The 25,563-nt window shown below is 40.8% G+C and overlaps 1 protein-coding gene across 1 annotated transcript in view; it reads right to left on the bottom strand.

The window, feature by feature from the left end:
* Positions 1–6,654: 6,654 nt before the first annotated feature.
* Positions 6,655–25,563, bottom strand: part of LOC141989760 (cytosolic phospholipase A2 epsilon-like) — a 79,263-nt gene continuing 60,354 nt past the window's right edge. The window contains exons 14-23 of the mRNA XM_074956682.1: positions 22,997–23,144; positions 21,311–21,447; positions 20,354–20,576; positions 18,916–19,030; positions 15,862–15,999; positions 13,473–13,580; positions 12,265–12,456; positions 11,560–11,729; positions 8,569–8,755; positions 6,655–6,890 (exon numbers count right to left, since the gene is read on the bottom strand). Coding sequence (XP_074812783.1) covers positions 6,655–6,890; positions 8,569–8,755; positions 11,560–11,729; positions 12,265–12,456; positions 13,473–13,580; positions 15,862–15,999; positions 18,916–19,030; positions 20,354–20,576; positions 21,311–21,447; positions 22,997–23,144 — 1,654 coding nt within the window. The remainder of the gene's footprint in view (positions 6,891–8,568; positions 8,756–11,559; positions 11,730–12,264; positions 12,457–13,472; positions 13,581–15,861; positions 16,000–18,915; positions 19,031–20,353; positions 20,577–21,310; positions 21,448–22,996; positions 23,145–25,563) is intronic.

Below are 25,563 nucleotides of genomic sequence, written 5' to 3'. Positions count from 1 at the left end.
ATCCAATAATGCCACTAAGGGCTTGTTCCTATATTAAAATTCCAGTCAGACAGACATGCAGTGAACCATTCACAGGTGCAAGTGACTGCTACAACTTTCTTTTCCACTCAAGAATATAGCTGCCTGGTTTCTGTGAGGCTTCTCCATATGAACGCAACAGATCTGCTTTTGTGTGAGTACTGCTCCTGAACCATGTAAAAATACATCCACTGCTATCATTGTTGAATAGTTTACCAAATATTGTCCCAAAATAGATGGCGATGTCAGTAGTTCTTTTATGTTATTAAATGTGTTTTGTTGTGGGCTAGCCCAGATCCACATATTGTGACCATTAAAGAAATATCTTAAGATTTCTTGGAAAGAATCTTGCAAAATGATTTGTCATGCCTAGAAACATTTTTGGGTTCAGTATGCCTGAATCCAGCTGAAGTACCTGTTTGCTAATTATGTGTCTGACAAATTTTATCTGCTCCTTTCCAAATTCACATTTCTCATTCAGAGTGAGGCCAGCTTGTTGGACGCATGTCAAAACTGCATGTAATCATTTTTCTCTCTCCTATATACCAACACATCATCTACACAGCAAAGGATGCCAGGCAAACCTGACATGATCTGAGTGATTCTCTTTTGGAAATGTTCTGGTGCTGAAGACATGCCAAATGGAAGATGATTAAAACAGTACCTTCCAAACGGGGTGTTGAATGTAGTTAATGGTATTGATTCTTTTGCCAGGGGAATTTGCCAGAAGCATGCTATAGCATCTAACTTTGAGAAGATTTTGGCTTCTGATAACTGAGTTAATGTCTGGTCAACTGTAGGAAGCATGTCTTTCTCTGTACATGCTTTTATTAAGTTGTGCAAGATCCACATTTGGATTTTGCCATTGTGCTTTCATATTACAACCATCCCTGCACACCAGTCTCCTATCTGGGAAATAATCCCCATATCTTCCATTCTCTTTAGTTTTTCTTTGACTTTCCCGAGCAAAGATATAGGGATGTGGCATGGGCTGTGAGAGCAAAGGGAGTCAATGATGGAACCAGTTTTATTTTGTACTCTCCTGGTGGCTTTCTGAGGCCTGTGAAAAGGTCTGGCTACAACTTCAGTACAACTTGTGTTGTTGTTGGATGTGGGTTTTGGATTTGTCAAGGTTCTTTCCCCACTCTGAACTCTAGGGTACAGATGTGGGGACCTGCATGAAAACCTCCTAAGCTTACTTTTACCAGCTTAGGTTAAAACTTCCCCAAGGTACAAACTATTTTACCCTTTGCCCTTGGACTTCCACAGCCACCACCAAACTTCATCTGGGTTCCTGAGAAAACGTAGTTTGGAAATGTCTTTCCCCCCAAAATCCTCCCAACCCTTGCATCCCACTTCCTGGGGAAGGTTTGGTAAAAATCCTCACCAATTTGCAGACCCAAATTGTGACCACAGACCCAAACCCTTGAATCTTAGAACAATGAAAAAGCATTCAGTTTTCTTACAAGAAGACTTTTAATAGAAGTAAAAAAGAATCACCTCTGTAAAATCAAGATGGTAAATACCTTACAGGGTAATTAGATTCAAAACATAGAGAATTCCTCTAGGCAAAACCTTAAGTTACAAAAAAGACACACAGACAGGAATATTCATTCTATTCAGCACAGCTATTTTCTCAGCCATTTAAAGAAATCATAATCTAACACATACCTAGCTAGATTACTTACTAAGTTCTAAGACTCCATTCCTGTTCTGTTCCCGGCAGACACAGACACAGACAGACACAGATCCTTTGTTTTTCTCCCTCCTCCCAGCTTTTGAAAGCTTTTTGAAAGTATCTTGTCTCCTCATTGGTCATTTTGGTCAGGTGCCAGCGAGGTTACCTTTAACTTCTTAACCCTTGACAGGTGAAAGGATTTTTCCTCTGGCCAGGAGGGATTTTAAAGGTGATTACCCTTCCCTTTATATTTATGACAGGGTTGTTTTTTGTTTCTTTTGTTTTTTGCCATTAATGCTTTCCAGTTTCTCTGCTAGGTATAGTCCTTGTATTGCTGGCAATCCTAGTACAGGAGTTGTTTGTCCTTGTATTACATATTATTATTATTATTTTCCGCTTTCCCCACTCACTCACCATTCTGCTCGTCTGGGTGGAGGGGTCTCTTTTCTTTCCTATATTCCTTTAGAGAAAGGGATTCACTCATTCCTGACACCATGTAGCATAAGGATATAAACACAAAAAGCCACTCTAAGCAGCAACTCGAAAACTTCCTAATCAGAAAATTACCACATTTATTAAGCACTTTTGGAAAATTGGACTGGTTGGGGTTGTGTTATCTTTTGTTCTGGGAGGAGGAATGGTCCACTCATAACTCAAAATTAAATAAATCCAAAAATGTCAGACTTATTCTACATACTAAACTTCATCAAGGCTAGCAGACAGGACTGTGAACTTTTTGCACACCAATTTAGTATAATCTTATGGAGGGGGGGTCTCTAAATGTATTAGAACTTCCACAAGAGGTCTGGTGAATGTTACAAGCTCTTCTACATCTTTGATTTTTGTCTCCTTTTGCCTTTAAGTTTGTCTCAGTGAATTTTCTGAAAAAATCATGATTCTTCCCACCTTCATTCCCAACTGCCAACCTTGTAGGCCGCCAGCCACCAGAGCTCTTCCTTGAGTTTTGCTTCTGACAGCTTCACCCTCCCATGCACTCCATCTGGAATCACTGCTCTCTGCCTCAGCAGCAGAGCCCTCACTGCCAAGGGGAAGGAAATGGTAGTCCCCCTGCCCTCTGCACATGAACTACAATTGTTTGCCACCAGAGTGGCTATTGGAACCAGGGTCCAAACTGAAGCAGTCCTGAAGCTAGCCCTCAGCAGCTCCTGAATAGCTCCTGTGTCCATGTGCTTGCCCTCACGCTGGTACAAGGATGAATTCTGAAAGCTGTGGCGGATACAACATTCCCCAACAGCAACTTTGTCTTGACGGAGTCCCCTCAGAGGCAGCAGGGACTGAATGGTACCGAGATTCTTTCTTCCAGAAGTGAAATCTTCACCCTTTCACAAGGGAACACAGCACTATAGGAAATGCCACACTGGATTCTATTTTCAACAGTGGCCAGTACCTGAAGTTTATGGGGGCATTGTAAAATTGAACTGGGTGAGGAAAGAGGTTCTGTTTTGTGGAAGAGTTGATATTTCAAAATTTGGATTCATTCTGAATGAAAACCAAAAACTTAATCATTCTCCACAAAAGAGAATACAGCCCCAGGGCTGTCCTCCTGTGGGGCTGCCCCAGAGTCACACTGGAAGCACTAAGGTTGCCCTGTCTGTGGCAGTCTCCTGGTGGACTATCCTAGGGCCATAGACCCTGCAAGCACTGGGATTCATGACCCCGAGGCAGTCTGAATGGAGAGCTGAGCTGCCACAAAGTCCTGGACCCTGGTGGTCCAAGCTCCCAAGGAGCTTGACAGGTAAGCATCTAGGAAAACGGTCAGGTTTCCAATAGACCCATTGGAAATTCAGCCAAATTGAATCTTCTCCACAAAATGATTCAATTTTGCTGAATCAACAAATTCAGACAAAAAATATTGTAGAAAAATTTTCCCTGTGTAAAACCCCCATATAGTACAATTTTGCAATAATACGCTTGTGGGAGAAGATCCTTCCTAATTCCAGGCAGTGAGATATTGGCTTGTGCCCTGAAGCATGAGGATTGCTATCCACATATGTTTATCCTATCTAGTATAACAATGGATGACATTCTTAGTATTCACATAAATGTCCAATCCCTTTCTAACTCATAATAAGCATTTTGTCTCAACAACATCTGTGGGAATGGGCACCACAGGTTATTTGTGAGTTTTGCAAGGTTCCCCTTGCTCTGGTGTTATGAAAAGGATAAATAGGAGTACCCAACTGATCTCTATATTGTACCATTTATTAATTTATATTCCTCTATGATGCATTCTCTTATTCATCTGCTCTCTAAATTAGAAACGGTGCTAATCTTTCAAATCTCTATTCATAGATGTAACTAAGTATTGAAAGGTTTCAGAGTAACAGCCGTGTTAGTCTGTATTCGCAAAAAGAAAAGGAGGACTTGTGGCACCTTAGAGACTAACCAATTTATTTGAGCATAAGCTTTCGTGAGCTACAGCTCACTTCATCGGATGCATGATGCACGAAAGCTTATGCTCAAATAAATTGGTTAGTCTCTAAGGTGCCACAAGTACTCCTTTTCTTTTTAAGTATTGAAAGGTAGCTGGCAAAATTATATAATAATAAATGAAGAGCATTCTGCCTATGCCATTGAAATAACTTCAACCTGAATCTTTCTGCAGTCTGTATTCCCCCATATGCAAAGAGTAAAACATGTACCTTCAGTCTGAATGTGTTTTATTTCCAATTAAGAAACAAACAACAAAAGTACATATATAGATTTCCATGGGAGAGTGAGCAACTGTTGCTGACTCTGTTATGTACCAAGTCTGACCTGAAACACACAATTATGGCTGTCTCTCAACCATCCCTGTCGCAGGCAGGGAGATTCCCCTACTTTTAAAGGCGCAGAACACAAAAAAAACAGGATTACATCATACCCTTTCAAATCCATACCTACTGCATAACCACTACAATATGTAAATATTATGGCCCACTTCTCCTCATCCAATATTCAAGTAGTTCCAATTGACTGCCCCCCTAACACTGTTTCTCTGAGCTAACAGACTTGTTTTTTGCCATATCCAGAAAAATCTTCTGGGTGAGCTAGAAGTAACCTGTCCATCCTGCCTGAGCATGAGCAAAACACACTCCCATTCTCACTGTCAGTTCTGACACACTGGCTCTGGGTTGGAAATATATAGCAAGAGTATGAGCCCGTTAGCTGCAGCTAGAAAATTCCTCTGGTTTCCTTAGAGGCTCCGGCAAGGCCTTATGGGCACCTCAGCCCTGTTTTCTAGTGCTAGCACTGGCTGCAGGAATAATTCATGATCTAGCCGCTGCAGGATTGTGGAAAGGTTGTCACAAGCAACTGTCAACCCACAAAATGTTTCTAGGATAGGTGAGGGAGAGGAACCACCCAGAGCAGCCCCCTAGAAGACCATTTATATCAAGGGTTGTGGCTACTTACCACCTCCTGAATATCAGGAAGAAGTTGAGGGGCCATCCAGCTCCAAAAGAGGTTAGACTGGTGGGGAGGGGTATTTTAGGCCACTTGGGGAAGGGAAAGAAAGGTGTTTCTACCTGATGGCTGGGCAAGTTGAACACTTGGGACCCACATATTTCTAGTCAACATTTGGTCACACAAACAACGTATCTTGAAAATCACTATCAAAGTTGGACATTCCTAACAATCTGCATGCTGCCTTATGCATGGCACCCTTTGAAAAGATACACCTTGAAGTACTCCTTTAATAATGTCAGATTTCAGAGTAGCAGCCGTGTCAGTCTGTATTCGCAAAAAGAAAAGGAGGACTTGCGGCACCTTAGAGACTAACAAATTTATTTGAGCATAAACTTTCGTGAGCTACAGCTCACTTCATCTAAGGTGCCACAAGTACTCCTTTTCTTTTTGTGAATACAGACTAACACGGCTGCTACTCTGAAACCTGTCATTATGCAAGGCACTGAATTTAGCAGTATGGAGTGGAAATCTATCAACTTCATGAAAAAACTCGTACAGATACAGACAGACATCTTCCTTTCCAAATGCAAACAGATGGAGGCATCCGATGAAGTGAGCTGTAGCTCATGAAAGCTTATGCTCAAATAAATTTGTTAGTCTCTAAAGTGCCACAAGTACTCCTTTTCTTTAATAATGTGTTATTTAATAATTTGTGTGGCAGTGAAAATGAGTTGAAACAAAAATTACTGAACCCAGTGGTGTTGTTTATGGACAGTGACAATTTTACAGATTTTATTTAAAGAACGCCAAAGAGTATTCAAACTGAAGTGCTAAGTGCAGCAGAGAGAGCCAACTGAAAAAAACAGAGACAAGAGACAAATAATCAGATCAATGATGACAGACTCTTCTCCTGTGTGTCCACGACAATGAAACAGTGCCAGAAAAATGGATTCGCTATGTGCTATAAAGACTCCAATTCACAAAGCAACGCAGCATTTCTGACAGAAAACAAAGCAGAATTACTGACTTTTTAAAAGGATGATTTAGATACTGTTGTATTTTTGTGTGAGCATGTTAAAATACTTTTTAATGGGTTATGTATTTTATTAACACGGTGAAGTGCACTTCTTGAACTTTAAATGAATGTATCTCTGTGGATAAACTGATAAGGTAAGAAAACCTAAAATTTAACCTTGATGGTGTGAAATTTGGTTGCAATTGAACCAGCTGTAAAGTCTTGGTCATGACATGATTTAGCAAATTCTGTTTATTTGAACTGTCACTTAAATGGAATGAACTGGAGTCCACTGAGGCATCACAATGAGGCTACTACTAGATAGATAACATTAGCAAGCCATCAGAAGGCTTTGGTCTCTCTACATAGTAGAAGACACAAGAAATATAATCCCAGGAGATTAAGTCTATTGGATAGTGACTATTTTATTTGTGGTTTCCTCCAGTCCACTACTGTGCGCAAGGCCCGAATAATCAAGTTTTCATTATTCAGGATATTGTAGTCAATCATTTTCACCAGAATGTCAAAATTCTCTTCATTGAATGAGAGCTCCCTTGTAGTATTTGGGAGCTTGCTGTTTCCTCCGTTCCACTGCTGTGCGCAAGGCCTGAACAATCAAGTTCTCGTTATTCAGGATATTGTAGTCAGTCATTTTCACCAGATTGTCAAAATTCTCTTCACTGAATGAGAGCTCCTTTGTAGTATATGGGGAAAGGGGACTCGAGACATCAACTTTCCCCTCCTCCATCTCTGTGGGGCTGCGTTCCACACCTAAGAAAAAAATGTTGCAAGTTTTACCAGTGAAACATTATTGCAGTTTGGAGCTTATATCAATTAACAAGGCGATAATTGGCCAGGGAGGGAGATTTCTCTCTAGCGAGATAGTTTGCAAAGTTAATTGCCATAGGGATGTGCAAGTATCTCTAGCAAAATCAAGTTTTTCAATGTCTACATCACCACTCTCCAGAACTGACGAAAACCGTATTGCTGATAGGGTCAGGATAGGGAAGAACCCGTTGTAACAACACTTACTACAGGTCAGCCCTATGAGTGTCATTTACAGGAGACCTACATGATCTGCATATCTGCTTCCCCAATCTAGAAAAGAAGATGTCTCAATGGTAGTGAGCAAAAACAAAATGGAATACTGAGAGCAGGAGAGAATGTAAAAGACAGGTGGCCACTCAAAAATGAATTATAATCTGTGAATCAATGACCCAGCCAACACTGGCTGGCCATACTGAAGGAAAAATGATGACCCATTCGGTGAGATGATTGTTGATACTGTTGACTAATGTATGCTGGCTAGCATATATACATCTATTAATAATAGGTATTAGTAAGTGTTCAGCACAAATAGCATTAAGCACAAATATTATAGCAGTTATATGGCCTAAATTGGCCTATAATTTTTATATAATGCTGCTCACTTATGCTAAGTATCTCATAACACGTTGCATCCCCTGAAGTAAGTTTTGGCTTGAGCAATTAAGAAAGCTGTCAAGATCAGGACAGATGAGTGCTTTACCATAGCAACAGAAAGGGAGTTAGTCTCACAGGCCTGTACTGGAATGTCTCAAAGGAAAGAGAAGACATATGATTCGGCTACCCTAATACAAACCTAGGAGGTGCCTTCATGCCTGAAATGCAGGTGTTCAGAACAAGGAGAGAAGGGGTACATCATAGTACCAGAAAAACAAGGTAGAAAGCTGATTGGTTAAATCTAGTTCCAGATGATGTACATAGTATCTTTTACTTGTAAACCGTCAGGGTATAAAAATACGGCTCATGGGGTGTAACTTTGAGAGCACACCTTCTGCATAAGGTGAATGTAACACTATTGCACAAGATGGCTTCTCTGAGAGTGGTATCACATAGAACCTATTTCCTGTACTATATTATTATTATTGAGTTATAGCAATAAACCTGACTGACATTGGTTATTTCATCTCTTGAGTATATCTCATAACAAACCAGAGAGTGGTCAAGCAACTGACTACAATTTATCAACAATGCTGAAAGAAAAGTTCTCAACCCCTCAAGACCCAAGTGTGTGACACAGGCCTTTAAATGTGTGTAAAAAAAACCCCCGTTGATGTCAATGAAGCTTGTAGTGGTGGCTGGGCTTTGCTTCAACAATATAGTGTTTCTCATAGCCTCCATTTTAAGGATCTGCATTTTTGATTCAGTTAATTTACATTTATACACAGCAAGACAACACCGTGTGTGAGAGATCAAAATAATTGTGTGGCTAAAATGAGCACTGTGCCTTATAATGATGGATGGTTGAGTGGCATTAACTCAGAGTGAAAATGGTATTTCTTGTCTGTGGAAAGGTTGATCGTATTGAAATGAGAAAGGAGGATACAGCCAGCAGAGAGTCATCAGATATGAAATGAGCAGGACAGGCTGATCAAGGAGATAACGTTACTGTCTGCTGATAACTTACCAGGAGCTTTGTATTTTTTGAAGGTGTCATTTACTAATGGGAAAAAAAGCACTAAAGGAGCTCTTGGACTCTCAGCATCTTCAAACAGATAGCACTCCTTTGGATTTTTCCTGTCTTCCTCACTCATCTCGATTCTGGGGAATGGGATTCCCTGCTCCGAGCAGTACTTCTCAATTAGGTCCAGAGGCTGAATCATCACAGAACAAAGATTTTAGAACTCAAAGAAGGGACAAAGACCAGGATTTCCTGAAACACAGTAACTAATGTTAAACTGCCTTTCAATATCTAAGGGGTTACACAGGAATTCCTATGGGAACACATGAGGTTGGAGAAAGACTACATCATAGAATACTGATGTTGCAGTTTATTTTGCTCCCTGTAGCACTTTAAACAAAATGAGAAAGCACTTACAGTAGTATAGATTCCACAGGCAGCTGAAAACTAAAGTATTAATTTAAATCTACTGCTGAGTAAGAGGATTCCATAAATAGATTTTGAAATGGAACATCAGAGAGAAAAGCACAAAGAGTGTATGCATCTTTCTAAGATACTAATATGGGCCCCATCACCAAAGTATCTGAGCACCTCACAAGCTTTAATGTATTTAGCTTCACATCACCCCTCTGAGGTAGGGAAGTGCAATTATTCCCATCTTCACAGATCAGAGGATGAAGCATAGAAAAGCTAAGTGACCTGCCCAATGTATCACAAAGTCTGTGGGGAAGCAGGGAATTGAACCTGGACTTCCCAAAGCCCGGGCTAGTGCTCCAACTACTAGTCCATCCTTCATCAGGATAATTTGTAACATGAAAAATTAGTTACTGAAAGACCTTGTAGAAATTTGAGTCCAAAGGTATTGAATTGTCCCATCTACCACAGAGTCAGCTGCCAGAAAACTTCAAATCATCTAATCAAAAAGGAAGTAATAGCCATATAATTACATGTAATTTTGTGATGAACACTCTCGCTATTAGAACTAGTCAGAAAACAGAAATTTTTCCTGTAAGCAATTTTGAATGACAAAAAAAAACCTTCATCTGAAATGTTTTAGTAAAAAAAAATTCTGTTTTCTATATAGAAATGTTTCAACTGATTAAAAGTGTTTTTTTTTTGTTTCAAATCAACATTTCAAAATGAAACAATATTTTTCATTTCATTTAGACAACTTCACTCCTATGTGACAATGGAACTCTCCACAATAAGAGCAAAGCTTGTCTGTGCAGGAGATACAACTTTCTCCGGGGTGATCCGAGACAGTGAAATGAACTCCCCCACAAACAGAGGACCCTCCACAAACAGTATGGAAACCTCACCACTTTCTGCTCCAAGTGCAAGAAGAATTTCTTTGATCTTGCCTTCTCTAATATGAATACAAATCAACAGGTACATTTCTTTAACAACCACCACCTACCAAACAAGACACACCATGCACTTCTCCCTCTGGGGATAAAATGAGAGAACAAACAGCATGTGACAGATGTGTAGTCACATTGCTTAATGCAATACTGGAAGGCACTCAGATACTATGGTGATGAGCACAGTATGAAAACCTATATAGAATAGAACTTAAAATGTTATTTTGTTTCAAGTTTTTGAGTTTCAGAAACCCAGAATGAAACATTTTAAGTCCAAAATTAAAACTGTCATTTCAAGTCACCATTTTGAAATAAAATGTTGTTTTGTTATGGTTTTTTATCAATCAAAAAGTTGAAATGACACAACTGTGTAAGTTGAAATAAAATGAAAAAATGAGTTTCATTTCAAAATATTGATTTGTCATTGGAGATTTCATGTAGCAAAATCTAATTTTTGTTGGAAAGACATTTCCCCCCACAAAAAATTCAGTTTCAACAAAACTGCACTTTTTGGTAGGAATATTTTCTTCACAAGAAATTTTTATCAGCCTTAATAACTACTTCTTCTTATTGTGTGCGCCTGCCAACTTCTTTTCCTAGTTTTCCTAGAAAAGTACTGAGGAACACTGAGAATATCTGCGTAACTTATCTTCCGTGAATTTGTTGGAATAGTACAGCTTCATAGATTTCAAGGACAATTGTCATAAACTATTATCTGACCTCCTGCATAACACAGGCTGCAGGACTTCCCTGAACTAAGTCCTGCTTCAAAAGTACAATACACAGAATAGAAATATTTATCAAACACCTCTATTGTTCAGCATTATTATTAACAATTCTACAATTTTGAACTAGTAATGGACCAATGCATTGTTAGGATTCCTTGTCTTTCCAATATACTTCTAACACTCCTCCTTATTGTCCTTAATTCTGACGGCCATAGAGTTCTCCCTATCAGATCAGCCATTAACAGACTTGGGAATTAAAACAGAGAATTGAAGCACAGATAGGTTCAATTAAATAGAGAATTTAGGCCACAATTTCTGAAACAAGGAGGTGTGCCATTGTCGAACTAGTAGTGCAAACTAAATGAAGTTTCATTCTTCTGGAATCAATTTCCTCTTCTACTATTGGAAAGCTAGTAATTTTGGCCACAGGTGCCGGCTTCTAATTTTCCCCAGGGGTGCTCAACCCATGCTCAGACCCAGGTGATGATGGGGCCCACTGCACCCCTTCCCTCAAGGCCCCACCCCACCTCTTCCCTCCCCTGCTCCACCCCCACCCTGCCTCTTCCCCACCTCTTTCCACCCCCTCCTCTGAGCGCGCCCCATACCTGCTCCTTCTCCTCCCTCCCAGCGCCTCCTACACATCACAGAACAGCTGTTCCGCCATGTGCAGGAGGTGCTGGGAGGGAGGGGAGGAGCTGATTGGCGGGGGCCACCGGCAGGTGGGAGTGGGAGGGAAGGGGGAGCTTGGCTACCACTGGGTGCTAAGTACCAGCTAATTTTTCTTCGTGGGTACTTCTGCCCTGGAGCACCCACAGAGTAGGTGCCTATGATTTTGGCTACTAAATGCTAAAAGCTTTGAGGCAAATGGCCATAATGGAAAAACCAAAGGATAATTTGACTCTTCTCACCAACGTCTGTGATCCTCCACTGTAATTTAAATGCAGGATGACGTCCACTTTCCTCTGAGGTACCAAGAGTGGTGGGTAACTGGTATTGATAAAAAATCCAGTATCTGCCAGGGATAGAGGGTGCTGTGCTGTTTCAATTAGTTTGTTAGAGCAAGTGTCTATCACAGTGTCTGAAATACAAATATGTCCGGTTATAACTACCATAAGAATAGATGAGCTGCTTTCCTGATGATGATAATAAATGGGTCAAAGAGAAGAAAGGAGATCAAAGAAATGGGTCAAAGAGAAGAAATTCTGCCCCTACCCTGTTGCTTTCTTTGGGTGTTGACACATTGTTGTACCACAGCAGTTCAGCCTTGACTTAGAGGAACAAGTCTCTTGTTGTTCATTCCCTTCTTAGACTCCTCACATTGTTTTCAGCCTTTTTGTCTGTCTATTTTGCCCCTCCCCCTAACTTTGCAGTCACTGCCTGGTGACATGCAACCCAACAAAAAATTAACTAAGACCCACCAAAGCAATTTCATTATGAACATTCAGCCCTGCACAAGCCAACAGACTGAACTTTAGTTCAAACTTCAGAGCTTAAGGAAGGGGAGGTGGAATTTAAACATGAAATCTACATATTCTCCACAGCATGCAGCTCTCCTTGCTGCATTCCAAACCATCTCAAAATATACTACTGCAAATCATGCTTTATTACTGTGCCTTTCCATGTAGAAAAATGCTCATTCTCCAGGTACTCATTGTGAAACTGGAAGCCCCTTAGGAAATTGGGGAATTCTGCAATTGTTGGGCGCCCTGTTAAGACATCTCGGAAAGCAGTAGAAAGGGCGCCTGCAGGAGTCGACAGGCGAGTCGCTGTCTCATGAGGCCTTATGTGTAGAACAGGATCTTCCTCTGCAGAAAGGAGAAAAAAAAATCTAAAATTCTTAGTTTGCCTAGATTAATTTGAGGGAGAGGGCTCTCTGCAGCAATAAAATAAATAATAATAATGCCATCATTCATAAATTGAATTTCTGGCAAATCCATAAAAAGGAGAGCTGTAATAAGCTAAGGCCTCGAGTCCAAATAAAACCCAAAGTGGGAGCAAAATGATAAAGAAACCCCACAAAAACCCAGTAAATTAAATGAACTACTACCCACAAATATAACATTAAGTCTACAATTAAAACCGAATATTTTAAACCTAACTAGAATGGTGCCCCATTTGTAATTTGGTGCAGAGGTGCCGAATTTCTGATTTCTCAGGGGGTGCTCAACCCCAGCTCTGTACCAGACCCCGTCCCCTCTCCACCCCTTCCCCCAAGGCCCCACCCCTCCCCGCCTTTTCCCAACCCGTTCCACCCCCTCCACGGAGCATTTCCCACTCTTGCTCTGCCTCTTCCTGCCCCCGCTCCCGTCTCCCCGCCCCCAGCACCTTCTGCCCACTGCTGAACAGCTGATCCACGTTCAGAAGGCACTGGGGAGTAGGGGAGGAGCAGATCAGCAGGACCTGCCAGCGGGTGGGAGGCGCTGGGGGGGCAGGGGGAAGAACTGATCAGCAGGGCCCATCGGTGAGTGCTGAGCACCCACTATTTTTTTTCTTGTGGGTGCTCCAGCCCCGCAGTCCCTATGGAGTTGGCACTTGTGATTTGGTGTATGGTGCAGGGAATAGCATGCAGAGTCAAGGGCCCTCTGTGAAGACATCACTGCTCCCTGAACTTTTGAGGAGGTAACTTGGCAATTACCCTTCAATATTTTTTCTACGTGCTTTGTATCTCCCTTGCTCGAGGCAAAGCAGATCGTTAATCAAGCAAAGAGATTGCTTTAGAACAATAGAAGATCCTGTTAATACCTTTCCTGCCCTTCCCCCCTCTGACCGTGTATGGAAAAACAAAAACAGGTGAATGAGATAAAAAAGATAAACCACCCACCAATGTCATTTACTCGGTCTCGAGTCCATCTGTACCAGAAGTCCTCTGAATCAAAGGCCAAATTCCAGAAATACATCACGTCGAAGGAAAATATACCACTCCACATGCCTGTAAAGTGGAAGAGATGCAATTGAAACTAATTTGATGAAGTCTTGGAAGCATTTTAACTGAAAACTGCCTTTTGTCCTACCCCTTGAACATTTCCTTCCAAATTTTATAGACATCTTTGTGGGCATAGTTCCAATACTTCAAACACTTACACATATGCTTAACCTTATTTGCATGAGTATTCCCATTGAAATCAAGTGTTTGCAAGACTGCGGCCTATCTGAGCTACTGTTATAACTACTTCAGCTGTAGGAACTTTAAATGCTAACTAGTTCCAAGTAAAGTCAGACACAGAAAATGTTAAATTGTTAAACTAACTCCATAAGGTAGCAGTTTTCAAGTTATCTTCCCATCTCAGCTTTGCAACTTCTTCATATTTCATCAGAAAAACATACGATTTTGTTCCTTTTTTAATACCTCAGTTTCTCTCTCCCTTTGCTATTATTTAATTGAATAACAATATTAGCTCTCTGAAGATTGCATTAAAAAGCTGCTTTGTATTCTACTGTTTCAGAACAGGTTTCAGAACATTATTGTTCTGTTTCAATGCTATGTTGCTATATTCATCAGGATTCAAATAAGAGCCAAGTGGAAAAGAATAGAATAAGTCAAAAGATTCTGTTTAATTTTTGGTCAAAATCTTGTTTTGATGAACATTTTCTCACAAGCTATAGTTAAAAATTAGCAATTGGACTATGCTGCAAAGTACACCCTGGAAGCCCCACCCGAACCTGACTACAAGGGTCGGGTGTGGGTCAGGTCCGATACGAAAACAAGTCAAAACTCTCAGGCTCAAGTCATGTTCGGATTAGGCTTTAAAATTAGGCCCGAGTAGACCTGAGACTGCAGAGGACAACGCTGTAATGAGAAGAGACCCTGCTTCACATTACTATGCCACGCCTCCTGAACCCAACCCTGCTGTCACTGTGTCTCCTTTCATCCTTCCCTCCCGGGATTGTGCAGCAGCTTCAGGAAGCGAAACTCTTCCCTTCCGCCCTGTAGGCAGTCCCACACTTGGCTCACCTGCGCAGGCTCGCCATTGTCTGTGTGGCGGCACCCGCAGGAGGTGGTGCAGGGAGCAGGGGGCTCACCCAGTGCTGCTGCGGCCCTGGGCAGGGAAGCCAAAGCGTGGAGCCGTCACAGATGGGGCACAATGCCAGGGAGCCTGGCAGCCACTAAGAGACCAACAGGAACTGGACCAGGCTCGGGCAGCTGGAACTAATGCCGAAGGGGGAGAAGCCATGTCTGCTCCAGTCAGAGAAACTTTCAAGGTCCCCCAGTGGACACAGTATCCCCCACATGCACCAAGAGATCCTGGGCCCCAGTGGAGATGCTCAGCACCATAAAAGCTGAAGTGGGGGGGCAAAAAGTGCCAGTGATTGCGAGGCAGCAGGGACTGCAAAGCCCAGCCCTGCCAGCCACTACTCCCCGGTGCCACCTGACCACCACCCCACCTACCAGCTGGAGGATCTGGAGATCCTCTTGAGTGACCAGGGCCAGCCCTACAAGACCATGTGTGCTTGGTGTGAACAAAGGAGCCAACAGGGCAAGCGAGAGCAACAGCCACCTCCTCCCTCCCCCCCACCCTGCCCATCTGACTGTTGCTCAGCTACTGACACACCCAGCCTGTGCAGCAGTGCAGCACCCCTGCAGCTCCAGCTACTACCACCATCCTCCCCCTGGGCACAGCCACAAGGGGTGCACAAGCTGTTGGCTCTGCAGGCAATGGCCCCACTTGCCCCCTCCCATTCTCTCCCACACCTTCTCCACCCCCATTACACACGAGACCCTGGCAACCTGACCCAAATCCAACAGGACTTAACTACAAAAGTTGGGTTCAGGTCAGGTATGAAAACAACGCAACGATCTCAAGCTTGGGTCAGGTTCAAACTTGTTGTAGTCTGTTCAGTTTCAAGTCAGGCTTTAAAACTGAAAAGGGCTGAATTCCAGATAATTGAGATATAAAAGGTAGCAAATGCCAATGTTGGACAAATGAACTCAAGTAAAGTTATATAGAATCTAGCAGCTGCCCTATGTTTGTGAGTTGCCTGGTTTCATAGCACAGTTAAACCAAACATACAACAGGTTTAGTTACACTAGGACAATTTAAATTCACATGGAAAATCATTATCTGCTAGAGACATAGGTGATACCATACATACATTTCTGGAAGGTGATTCCACACCAGTTTCACCAGTGATAGATCATTTGCTCACCAATGCCTAGTTATATACCCTGCTGTATTCTTATTAGGTTAACATTTGCTCTAGATAATCATCACCTTCCATGAAGCAAATCCGGCTTTCTGGGAACTTCTTCATCAGTCTTCCCATGAAAAATTCACTTCCAAAATCTTGTGAGCGAATAAATGCTCCATATTTCCAGAATCCCACCTCGTAGGGAGTGAACTCCAACCATTCTATAGAGAGAGCAACAAAAAAGGCTTTTACTGCAGTGCCCAGACTGTGGGAAAAGATATACATATCAGATGATTAGAAAAAGATCAGGTGGAATACACCTTCCAGCATCAATTTCTTGGTTTATAATTATAGTTTAAAAACCATACAATTTTGTTACTAGCTATATTTCTAATCAATACTGGTTGCAACGCCGATGAGCTAGAAAGCAAATTTTCCTCATATCAGCAGGGGATGGTCCCTCCATGTACGGACTGAGGTCCATTAATACAGCAATTTGGGGGTGGGAGGAGCCTTGGAGCGAACAAAGCCATAAGTACTCAGCTATAGTTGTTCATCTATAAAGTTTTATATAGCTCATCTTCCCATTGAAAAATCATGCTTTAAGAGTCTTAAGTGCCTATGCTCCAACAATGAATAGTACAGAACAAACAAAGGAACAGTCCTATTCTGATTTGGATGACATAATTAAATCTATACCCTGTGAAGACAAGCTTATACTTCTGGGAGACTAGAATGCCAGAGTTGGAAAAGATAGTGAGGTTTGGAATGGTGTAATAAAGAATAATGGAGTCAGAAAAATAAACAGCAATGGTCTCTTCCTACTCAGCAAGTATGCTGAGCATGAGTTTGTTATTATCAACACAATCTTCAGGCAAGCCAACAGACATAAAACCTCTTGGATTCATCCGAGATCAAAGCACTGTCATCTGATTAATTATGCCATGATATGGCAAACAGGCATTCGGGTCATCAAGATCACCAGAACAGTGCAAGGGGCAAACTGTTGAACTGACCACAGGCTGATCAGAGCCATTTTTAATGTACATGTTGTTCAGCGGAACAATGCTGAACAAGATTAAACCAAAATTGAACAAAGCAAAGCTGAGACATACATTTCGTCAACAAAAACTAAGGGAAAACTTAGAGGAAAAATGTGATAGCATTACATCATCACCCAATAATCTACTCAAAAAGTGGATTTTTGGATTCAAATCAGCCATTCTTCAAGTCTCAGAAGAAACTAAGTAAAAATCAAAGAAAGCACCAGGATTGGTTATATTAAACCAATGATGAAATCAAAAAGATCCTCAAGGAAAAGAAAAGATGTGTTTATATCTTGGCACAAAGACAAAGAATCGACATCAAAGAAAGATATGTTCAAATATCTGCAAGCCAAGGATCAAAGACAGCTTTATGTTCTACAGGATAACTGGTGTGAAAAGAGAGCAGAAGAAATACAGCAATATGCCAATACTAAGACCACAAAGTTGTTTTATGAGTCCCTGAAGACCATTTATGGCCCATTGAAATCCAGACTAGCTCCTTTAAAGAGTTCAGATGGATCTACCTTAATCAAGGACAAGAGGCGTGTCTGAAAAATATGTGCAGAACTTCACTGAGCTACTCAACCATCCCTCTATGGGCAACCAACAGGTGCTAGAGGAACCAACCCAGTACCCCATATATGAAGAAACTGACCAGCCATCTATCACTGAGGGAGTGAAAAAAGCTGTTGAATAAATGAAGTCAGGTAAATCACCATGGTAAGACAGCATCCCAGCTGAAATCTTTGAACTTGCAGGCCCCAAAACTGTCAGCTATCTACACAAAGTCATTAAGACTATCTGGGAAGCCAAGGAAATTCCTCAGGACTTCAAAGATACAATCCTAGTTAATCTATACAACAATAAAGGCTACAAATCTGACTGTGGAAACTACCAGGATATCTCCCTGCTATCTATAGATAGTAAAATCCTTGCTTGCATTTTTCTCAGTCAGCTTGTGGAAACAGTATCACAGAAGTTTCTACCAGAGACCCAGTGTGAATTTGGAGCACCTCAGGCCTGATATTTGTTGAGAGGCAGATTTAGGAAAAATGCACTGAGCAAAACATTGAACTGTATGCTGTCTTTGTTGATCTAAAAATTTTTTTTTGACAAGATGAGTAGATATGGCCTCTGGAACATTCTAGAGGGATAGGTCATGTTATCAGAATGGGCAATGACAGTCTCTTCCCTCCCTCCCCCCCCAAAAAAGTGCTCTGTGGTGAGCTGACACTTGGAAAATGCAGGAAGAGTGGTCAACAAAAACACTTCAAAGACATCCTTAGGCAGAAACTGACCTTATGCAGCATAAATTGTTACAACTTTGAAGACATAGCCAAGGAGAGACCTGAATGGAGAGCAACTATCAGTAAAGGTTGTAAATACTTTAAGGAAGACAGATGAAACAAAAGAATTTTTAAAGGACCAAGCATCATATCAAGTCTTAGTGGGAACCTGTGCATTCCTGTGTGACACCTGTTCATGCTCCTCACAGATCAGAACTATACAGCCATGTGACAACACATGTGATGCTGTGATGTCATCATCAGATACAACAGACATACATTATAGCTGAGGTAAAAGTTATTTCCTCCACTAATAAGAAGCCCAGTACTTCTATTTGCTTTCTCTCCTCTTGACTATTCCATACTAAGCAAGCATAGTTAAATCAATGATAAATGAGATGTATATTTGATTGACATTATATCTAAAGGTTTACAGGTTTATCTGATGAATCCCGGGACTTCCTGATTCTACTAAATGTGTCTAGAAATCTCTCTGTCAAAAGATTTCTGGTACTTTTTGTAGTGAGGATGAACTCTGAACTTGACATATCCTGTGCTACAAATGAACTTTCATTTCCGGTCCAAGTCAGAACTCAAAAGACTAAAGGCATCAAACAAAAGCATTTAACATTATTTTTTAAAACTGTATCCACAGTTTTTTGAAGGTTAAAAAAGAAGGTTAAAAAAAAAGGTTAGTTTGGGGCTAGGAACAAAGGGTTATAATGTTAGTGGAACTGGTTTATCACACAAAATGAATGAAGATTTCTTAAAATATAAATCACATACTCTAAAATGTCACCATTACCTCTAAAATCTTGAGCACTGTAGCTGTTTTTGAGGTTGATAGCCATGTAAATGGGCAGCGGATTCTGGCCCTCACTCATTGCCTGTTGCTGATCCGAGAGTTTATGGTTATCTTTCTGTTTTTGAAGAAAAATAATTAATAGGAAAAAATGGATCTGCATTTGAACTTTTATAATGTAATGTCAGAACTTCAGCCAGGTTTTCTTTTATGTTCTCAACTCATTGGGCTGTGTACAAATGTTTGTTTAGGCTATTCCAAACTTGCCCAAAGTCCCAGGAACAGCAGCTATTCTTTGATGCTTACATGTTATTAAGAAATGTGGTCAGTTTGATTGTGGATTCAAACAAGCACAGATAGGGAAATTCATGGGAAGAGACAGGTGACTAGAGTGCAGTAGGGACTGGAGCTGTCTAAGTTATGATCATCTTAGGCAGGTTATGCTGTAATATTCCAGATATATATGTGCTCAGGTATGGCATTATAGTGGATCTGATGCATTAAATGTCTTTGCTTGTGAAAAGAAATTACTAGGAAATAACCTATTTTAGTCGGTTTTCAAATACTGTTATTTCTAAACAAAAATTTTTCAACCTTGTTAATGGCACTCATCCTAAGGTGACATTGCCTTAAATTTTTAAAACATCTTGGAGTTATTCCAGCCCCAAATGATTTAATAAATCCATGCTTTACTTCCTTAACTGTTCTAAAATTCTTTAGCGATGCATATAAAACAATAAGACCTGGCCAATATTTGGTGAATATATTTGACAAATTACACCATTTTCCATCCAAAAAAATGCATTTGCCAAATACTTTTTAAAAAACAGATTCAACTAGCTGCATAGCCGATCAAATACCATTTAGCAAATACATTCCTCAATGAGTACAAGTGAAATCCATACAACAATACATTCAAGGAATATTCTTTTCTGCAATTCAACTAGCTCTAAAAACAACACTGAAAGAATATAAATAAGACAGTATTACAAACACATACGAAACAAGTGGTCTGTGATGTAACTAGGATTTATGTCACCTTCTTGAAGCCAATTTTACAGTGTCAATTTAGTTTTCAACCAACAATGAATGTTTGAAGATATGCAATGTCCAAATAGGCATCTGAATTACAAAATGAATCCCAGGGATTCAGATTTTTAAAAACAAGAAGTGTCAACCTAAGGCTGGCATGTTGGAATTTCTTGGCTCGAGCAGTTTAAGGTTCCATGGTACCCATAGGTCTGCCACATTTTTAAAGGGAGAACAGTGTTTGTATTTGAATATATAGTTGTATCTATCTACAACAAAAGATCCTAACAAATTCTTTGCATCAGTAACCCTACAGTATTGTTGGATGGGCCTCCCTTTCCAAGTTTCTTTTCTGCTCATTCTTAGAGATAGAAGTTCATCAGGGCTCTGAAAAGAATGGTGTAGTCAATACCTCATCATGTAGCATGTATTCAACCATGAGCCCCCACAAGTCTATAAATGACGTGTTGTATCCTTGTTGGCACCGCTCTTTTAGCTCATTGTAATAGTACTTCAGACGGTCCAAGGTAAAACCCTTAATCTTGCATTTGGTCACATGCTTCCGAGCTTTATTGATCGCTTCCTCCAGATACTTCTGTGACCAGTTAGCATCTTCGTACAAGTTTGCCATAGTCCTGAGGAAGGGAGATAGGATGTTAAACAATAAGGGTAGGCCTACACTGGAGATGGAGATACAATTTCCAGCTTGGGCAGACATACTACCACAAACTTTTAGTGAGACAGCCTGCTAAAAACAGTAGTGTAGCTGAGGCTGCATGGACAGTGGGATGGGATAGCTGCCCTGAGTACACACCTAGGGTTTCAGATGGGATTGTTCTCATGGTGGCTAGCCCATCCTGCTGTCTGTGCAGCCATGGCTACGCTGGTAATTTTACTATGCTAAACCTAGCGCAGCTATGTCTACCCAAACTGGACATTACACCTCCAACTCCACTGTAGGAAGGAATGGTCAGTGTGTATGGCCAGGATGTAAAATCCCACCCTTCATCTTCCTATCTCCAATCCTAGCTGAAAGACAAGATTCAGTATGATGGATCAAGAGTATAATTGACATAATACAGAAAGGTAACAGATGTTTAAATAAACATACATTCTTAATTATTTGAACTCTACTTCTGAGATCTAAGACATATACAGTATCCACTAGGTGGCACAGGCAGTTGGTCAGTGTGACTGCCCACCACTTAGCTTATCGTATTTTTGTTCTCGGTGTATACATGGGGAAATATGTGGGTTTATTTTTTATCTGTAAAAGTGTCACGCAAACCAACAGTGTTATATAAATAATAAATAAATAATAGTGGCATGCAGAAAGATCAAATACAATTGTTGCTCATGTCCAGCTTACCATGTAGTGCCCGATAAACCAGTGATGTAAGAAATACTGTCCAAGATATTCAATTTCTGAAGACCCAACAGGCTGCCATACATTGCTGTTAATGATCTTGTCCCACCCCCTGTTGTCGTGATTGCCACCACTGGCACCTGCTCAACACACAGAGGAGAAGACAGGTAAAAAACAACTGAACATCAGAAATCAGAAATGATTTGTATGAAGGATAGAAATGGTAAAGGCATGGATAATACCAATAAAAAATTATGTCAGTTTGTGAGCAATTACATAATTCATGTTAACTACTTCCATTCCTATCTCCTAACTGAAGGCTCATAGTCTGTTGCTTCAGATTTGTTTGTTTGTTTTTATTATACAATTGTTGACCAACTCACTATATTAGAATTCTCCTAACGAGCATCACCTGGAAGTCAGCATAAAAATATAGCCATTGCCCTACCAGAACAGTTAATTAATCCATGATTCTGTCTCTGACACTGGTCAGTGCTTCAGAAAAATGCACAACACCTTATAATAATTGGAATTGTGCAGTACAATATCATGGAGGTGCTTCCTGACCCCAACCTGATCATTACTTGATGTCCTCCTTAATTTACTAAGCCATTTACTTCCATAACATCCTGTGACAGTGAGTTGCATGGCTAATTATATGTTGCGTAGAAAGGTATGTTCATCTGCCTATTTAAATTTGTTACCCTTTAATTTCATCATGTGCTCTGCTGTTCTTTTGTCATGGAAAAGAGTAAATGAGTAGAGCTGGGTGGGAAACAGTTTTCCCGTCCCCCAATAATTTTTGAGAGGGCAAAATATTTTGCAAATCAGTACCCCACTCTCCCACCCAAAAATCAGATTACGTCAATAGAAACATTTAGTTTCAACAACGTTGGTTTTGTTTTGATTTTGACTTTTGCAAAAAAATCGTTAATTTTTTTTAGTGTAACTTGCCTAAAAGTTCAAAATGAAAAGTCATTTTGAACTAAAAAATGAAGTCAGCCAAATATCCCCCTTACAACAGACATATTCCCACCCTGCCTCCACCATACAAACTACCTCCACTCAGCAACCGCAGACACTCCTCTAGTGTTTACTGCAAACCTCCTGCCTGACAAGCATTTCCTTGGTACAAATGAGCAGTGTACAAAAGGAACCTGTAACTCATGACATCAGGGAACTGTAGAGAGACTACTAGGGCTGTAAAGGCTTATGTCACCTGGCCTGCTCTGCCCCACCTCACTCACCATACTGCTAAGACAGTTCCTATGCTCCCAGTCTCTCCTTCCAGAGATCTGGACCTGCCCTTGGGAGATAACAGGAGGGAGAGGACTCCTGCCCTGCATGGTGCTGGGGGTGGAGGTGGGTGGCTGAGACCCAGTACCCTGGACATCCTCAAACTTTTGCCTGGGGATGTGTGGGAGGGAGAAGGTATTGGCAAGCTGTACAACTCCTAGACTCATTTCTCCCGCCAGTGGTCAGCACCTATCCAGGGAGTATCGTCTCTGTTCAAAGCTACCAATAAATGCAGCCCAATATAACTGATTAATCCTGGAGCCACTCATTGCACTCCTTGAAAGCAAATAATCCATTGCTTGCTTCTAAGGCTTCCTGACTACTCGGAAGAAGCAGCTGAGCGCAGCACTACCATTGGAAAGAGGGGGACACCCACAATTCAGTTCCACATACTTCATGGTCCTGCAGGTCCTCCTCTAGCTGGAGCACCTTCTTCACAGTAGCAGCAACATACTTCTTCCTTTTACACAGGAAAACCTGCTCCTCTGTGCACAAGTCAAACCCAAAGCGCACGTCCATGTCTTTTGGCCTGAAACACAAACTACAGCAAACGTCATCGTCTTTGATTCCCATCCATCAACTCAGCAACGACAAAAAGTGTATGCACATATATTATCACTTAGGACCTATATAGAGCAGACAATCAAACTCCATCATCAGACTTACACGACAGACTATTTCCACACCTGTATATAGACTGAGCAATGTAAGAAAGAGGGTGATATTTCTATTACCGGCACATGAGGAGCAACAATGTGGACAAAGGATAGGTCCCAGCATGTTTCAGGTTTCTTGCAAAAGTCACAAAGAAAATTGAGACAATTTGGGCATTTTTCATTTGCAGGGTCATTTTTGAACTCTTAGTATTCTTTCTGTGTCAATCTATTTCTCATCAAACCACCCTGAAAAATTCAAATAGCACTCCGAGTTTACAGTTTCATCTTGTGTTTTTTGCCCTTGCAATGAGGTTGTTTACAAAATAAAGGTTTAGTGTTCCTGTTAAACTGAATTCTGCAACACAACCTTAACTGATACAGCTACCACTGCACCACATGGTCAAATTCTGCCCTCAGCTAACTCATGAAACCCCACTGACTTGTGTGCAGTTGTACAGGTGTAGTTCTGTGTATAATCTACTTCTAGTAGAAAAAGCTGGATAACCCCACTCTGTGTGCACTTCTTACATTGGTAATGAACGAGTATGCTATGCAAGGTCAATGTTCTATTGTAATTTGCTTATATTACATTATCACCCAAAATGTGGTAGGTGTTGCCTCAATATATGCATGGAGAGCTTGCAATCTAAGGCACAGATCCTGCAAGACCTCCCCTCCCAAGTAGACCTCCACAGCCATTCGGGCTAATATAAGTGTCTGTCCTTGCAAACACTTAAGCACATGGACAATTCCAATGAATTTCCTCACATGAGTAAAATTAAGCATGTGCTTAAGTGTTTGCAGAATTGGGACTTAAAAGACAAAAACACAGATGGTGATTCATATCTGTGTGTTTGTCTTCAAAAATTGCTTCAGGATAGAATGTCAGAATTTCCCAAAAGGCTTTGGTCACATTGCCCTCTGGTGGGTGCAAACGACACAGGATATTAGCTGAAATGATAGTTCATGAGCATGGATGTTTCATGGGTGACTACTATAATTTTCCATTCCCAGCCACTTTTGCAAAGCACACATTAAACTTACCAAGCTTAATCTTTAAAAACAAAGTCATTTAAATGATTTTCTGAATGTAAAAATGTGTCTGAATGTTTTCAGAATGGTTGGGAAAAAACCCTCAGACCCCAAAAAAAGTCCCAAACAGCTGTATCTATTTTCTTCTGACTTCCTAATAAAGTTCACTTCTGGGTTGAGATTAAGCACACAGCTCTTCCTCCTTTCTAGAAAGTGGAAGAGTATAGTTCATGTGGTCCTTTTTCTTTGCGAACTACAGTACTGTCAAGACCTGAAAAACATTTTTAAGACTGCAGTGACATATGCTCTACCATGTCTCCTCTGATCAAGTCTGACTGAATAATATTCTATGAGATATTTCAGTTATAGCCAGATAGGAAACTCTTTTCCATCCTGCAAAAAAATTCACGATTTTGAAAATTTTTCCCATCTTGAATCAGGATGAAGAGTCAGAATCTCAAAAATTTTCAAAAAACAAAATCTGAAAATATTTCAGTTGAGGCACTTTGTTTTGATAATTCTGAAACATTTTGTTTAGATTTTTGACCTTTTAAAAAACATTTTTAACAGTACTATAATTAGCTTGAATTTTTAAACAAAAAGACATTTCAGCCTGGAAAACGAATTTTTCATTAAGAAAATGTTGAAATGAAACATTTCAATAATTTCAAACCTTTTTTAAAAAAAATTTCAAGTCAAGAAGTTTGCTGAAACAGAAACTTTTCATGAGAAAGGGTCCATTTCAATTAATTGACATTTTCCAGTGAAACAATGTTTCGTCAAAAATTCCCAACCAGCTCTAATTCCAATATTACATATAATATTAGTTTTACCTTGCAAGATTATCAGTTCATCTGAGGAGAAGGGAAGCATCAGTCAGCATGTGTTTAAATTTCAGATTGCTAGCTAACCTCTGTTTTATGAGCCCCATGAAAATAATGACCATACTGGCCCAGACTCGCTCATGCAGAGGGAATCTTTGCTTAGCCAGCCAAGATTTCTCCAAGATAGGAGGCTTCTCCAGTGGCGTAGAGCCATCCTGGCAGTGCCTAAGCCACTCTCTCCCCTTGTCTAGAGCAGAGGGCATGGAAAGGGGAAATGGGGGATCACCAAGAATCCTTGCATCCCAGTGATTCCCAGCAGCCACAACAGCTCCTTCAGGCCATTGACACCTGGGTCTGACCTAGCTTAGAGCAGCACCAGCATTGGGAGACCACATAGGTGACTTAGTCACCTTTCCACCCTGCCCACACCTTGTGCTGGAAGACCTTC

This window comes from Natator depressus, chromosome 6 (assembly GCF_965152275.1).
Source record: "Natator depressus isolate rNatDep1 chromosome 6, rNatDep2.hap1, whole genome shotgun sequence".
In the NCBI taxonomy this organism is placed as follows: domain Eukaryota; kingdom Metazoa; phylum Chordata; order Testudines; family Cheloniidae; genus Natator; species Natator depressus.
The sequence above is the reverse complement of the archived record's forward strand: the minus strand, read 5'-3'. Positions and strand labels throughout refer to the sequence as shown.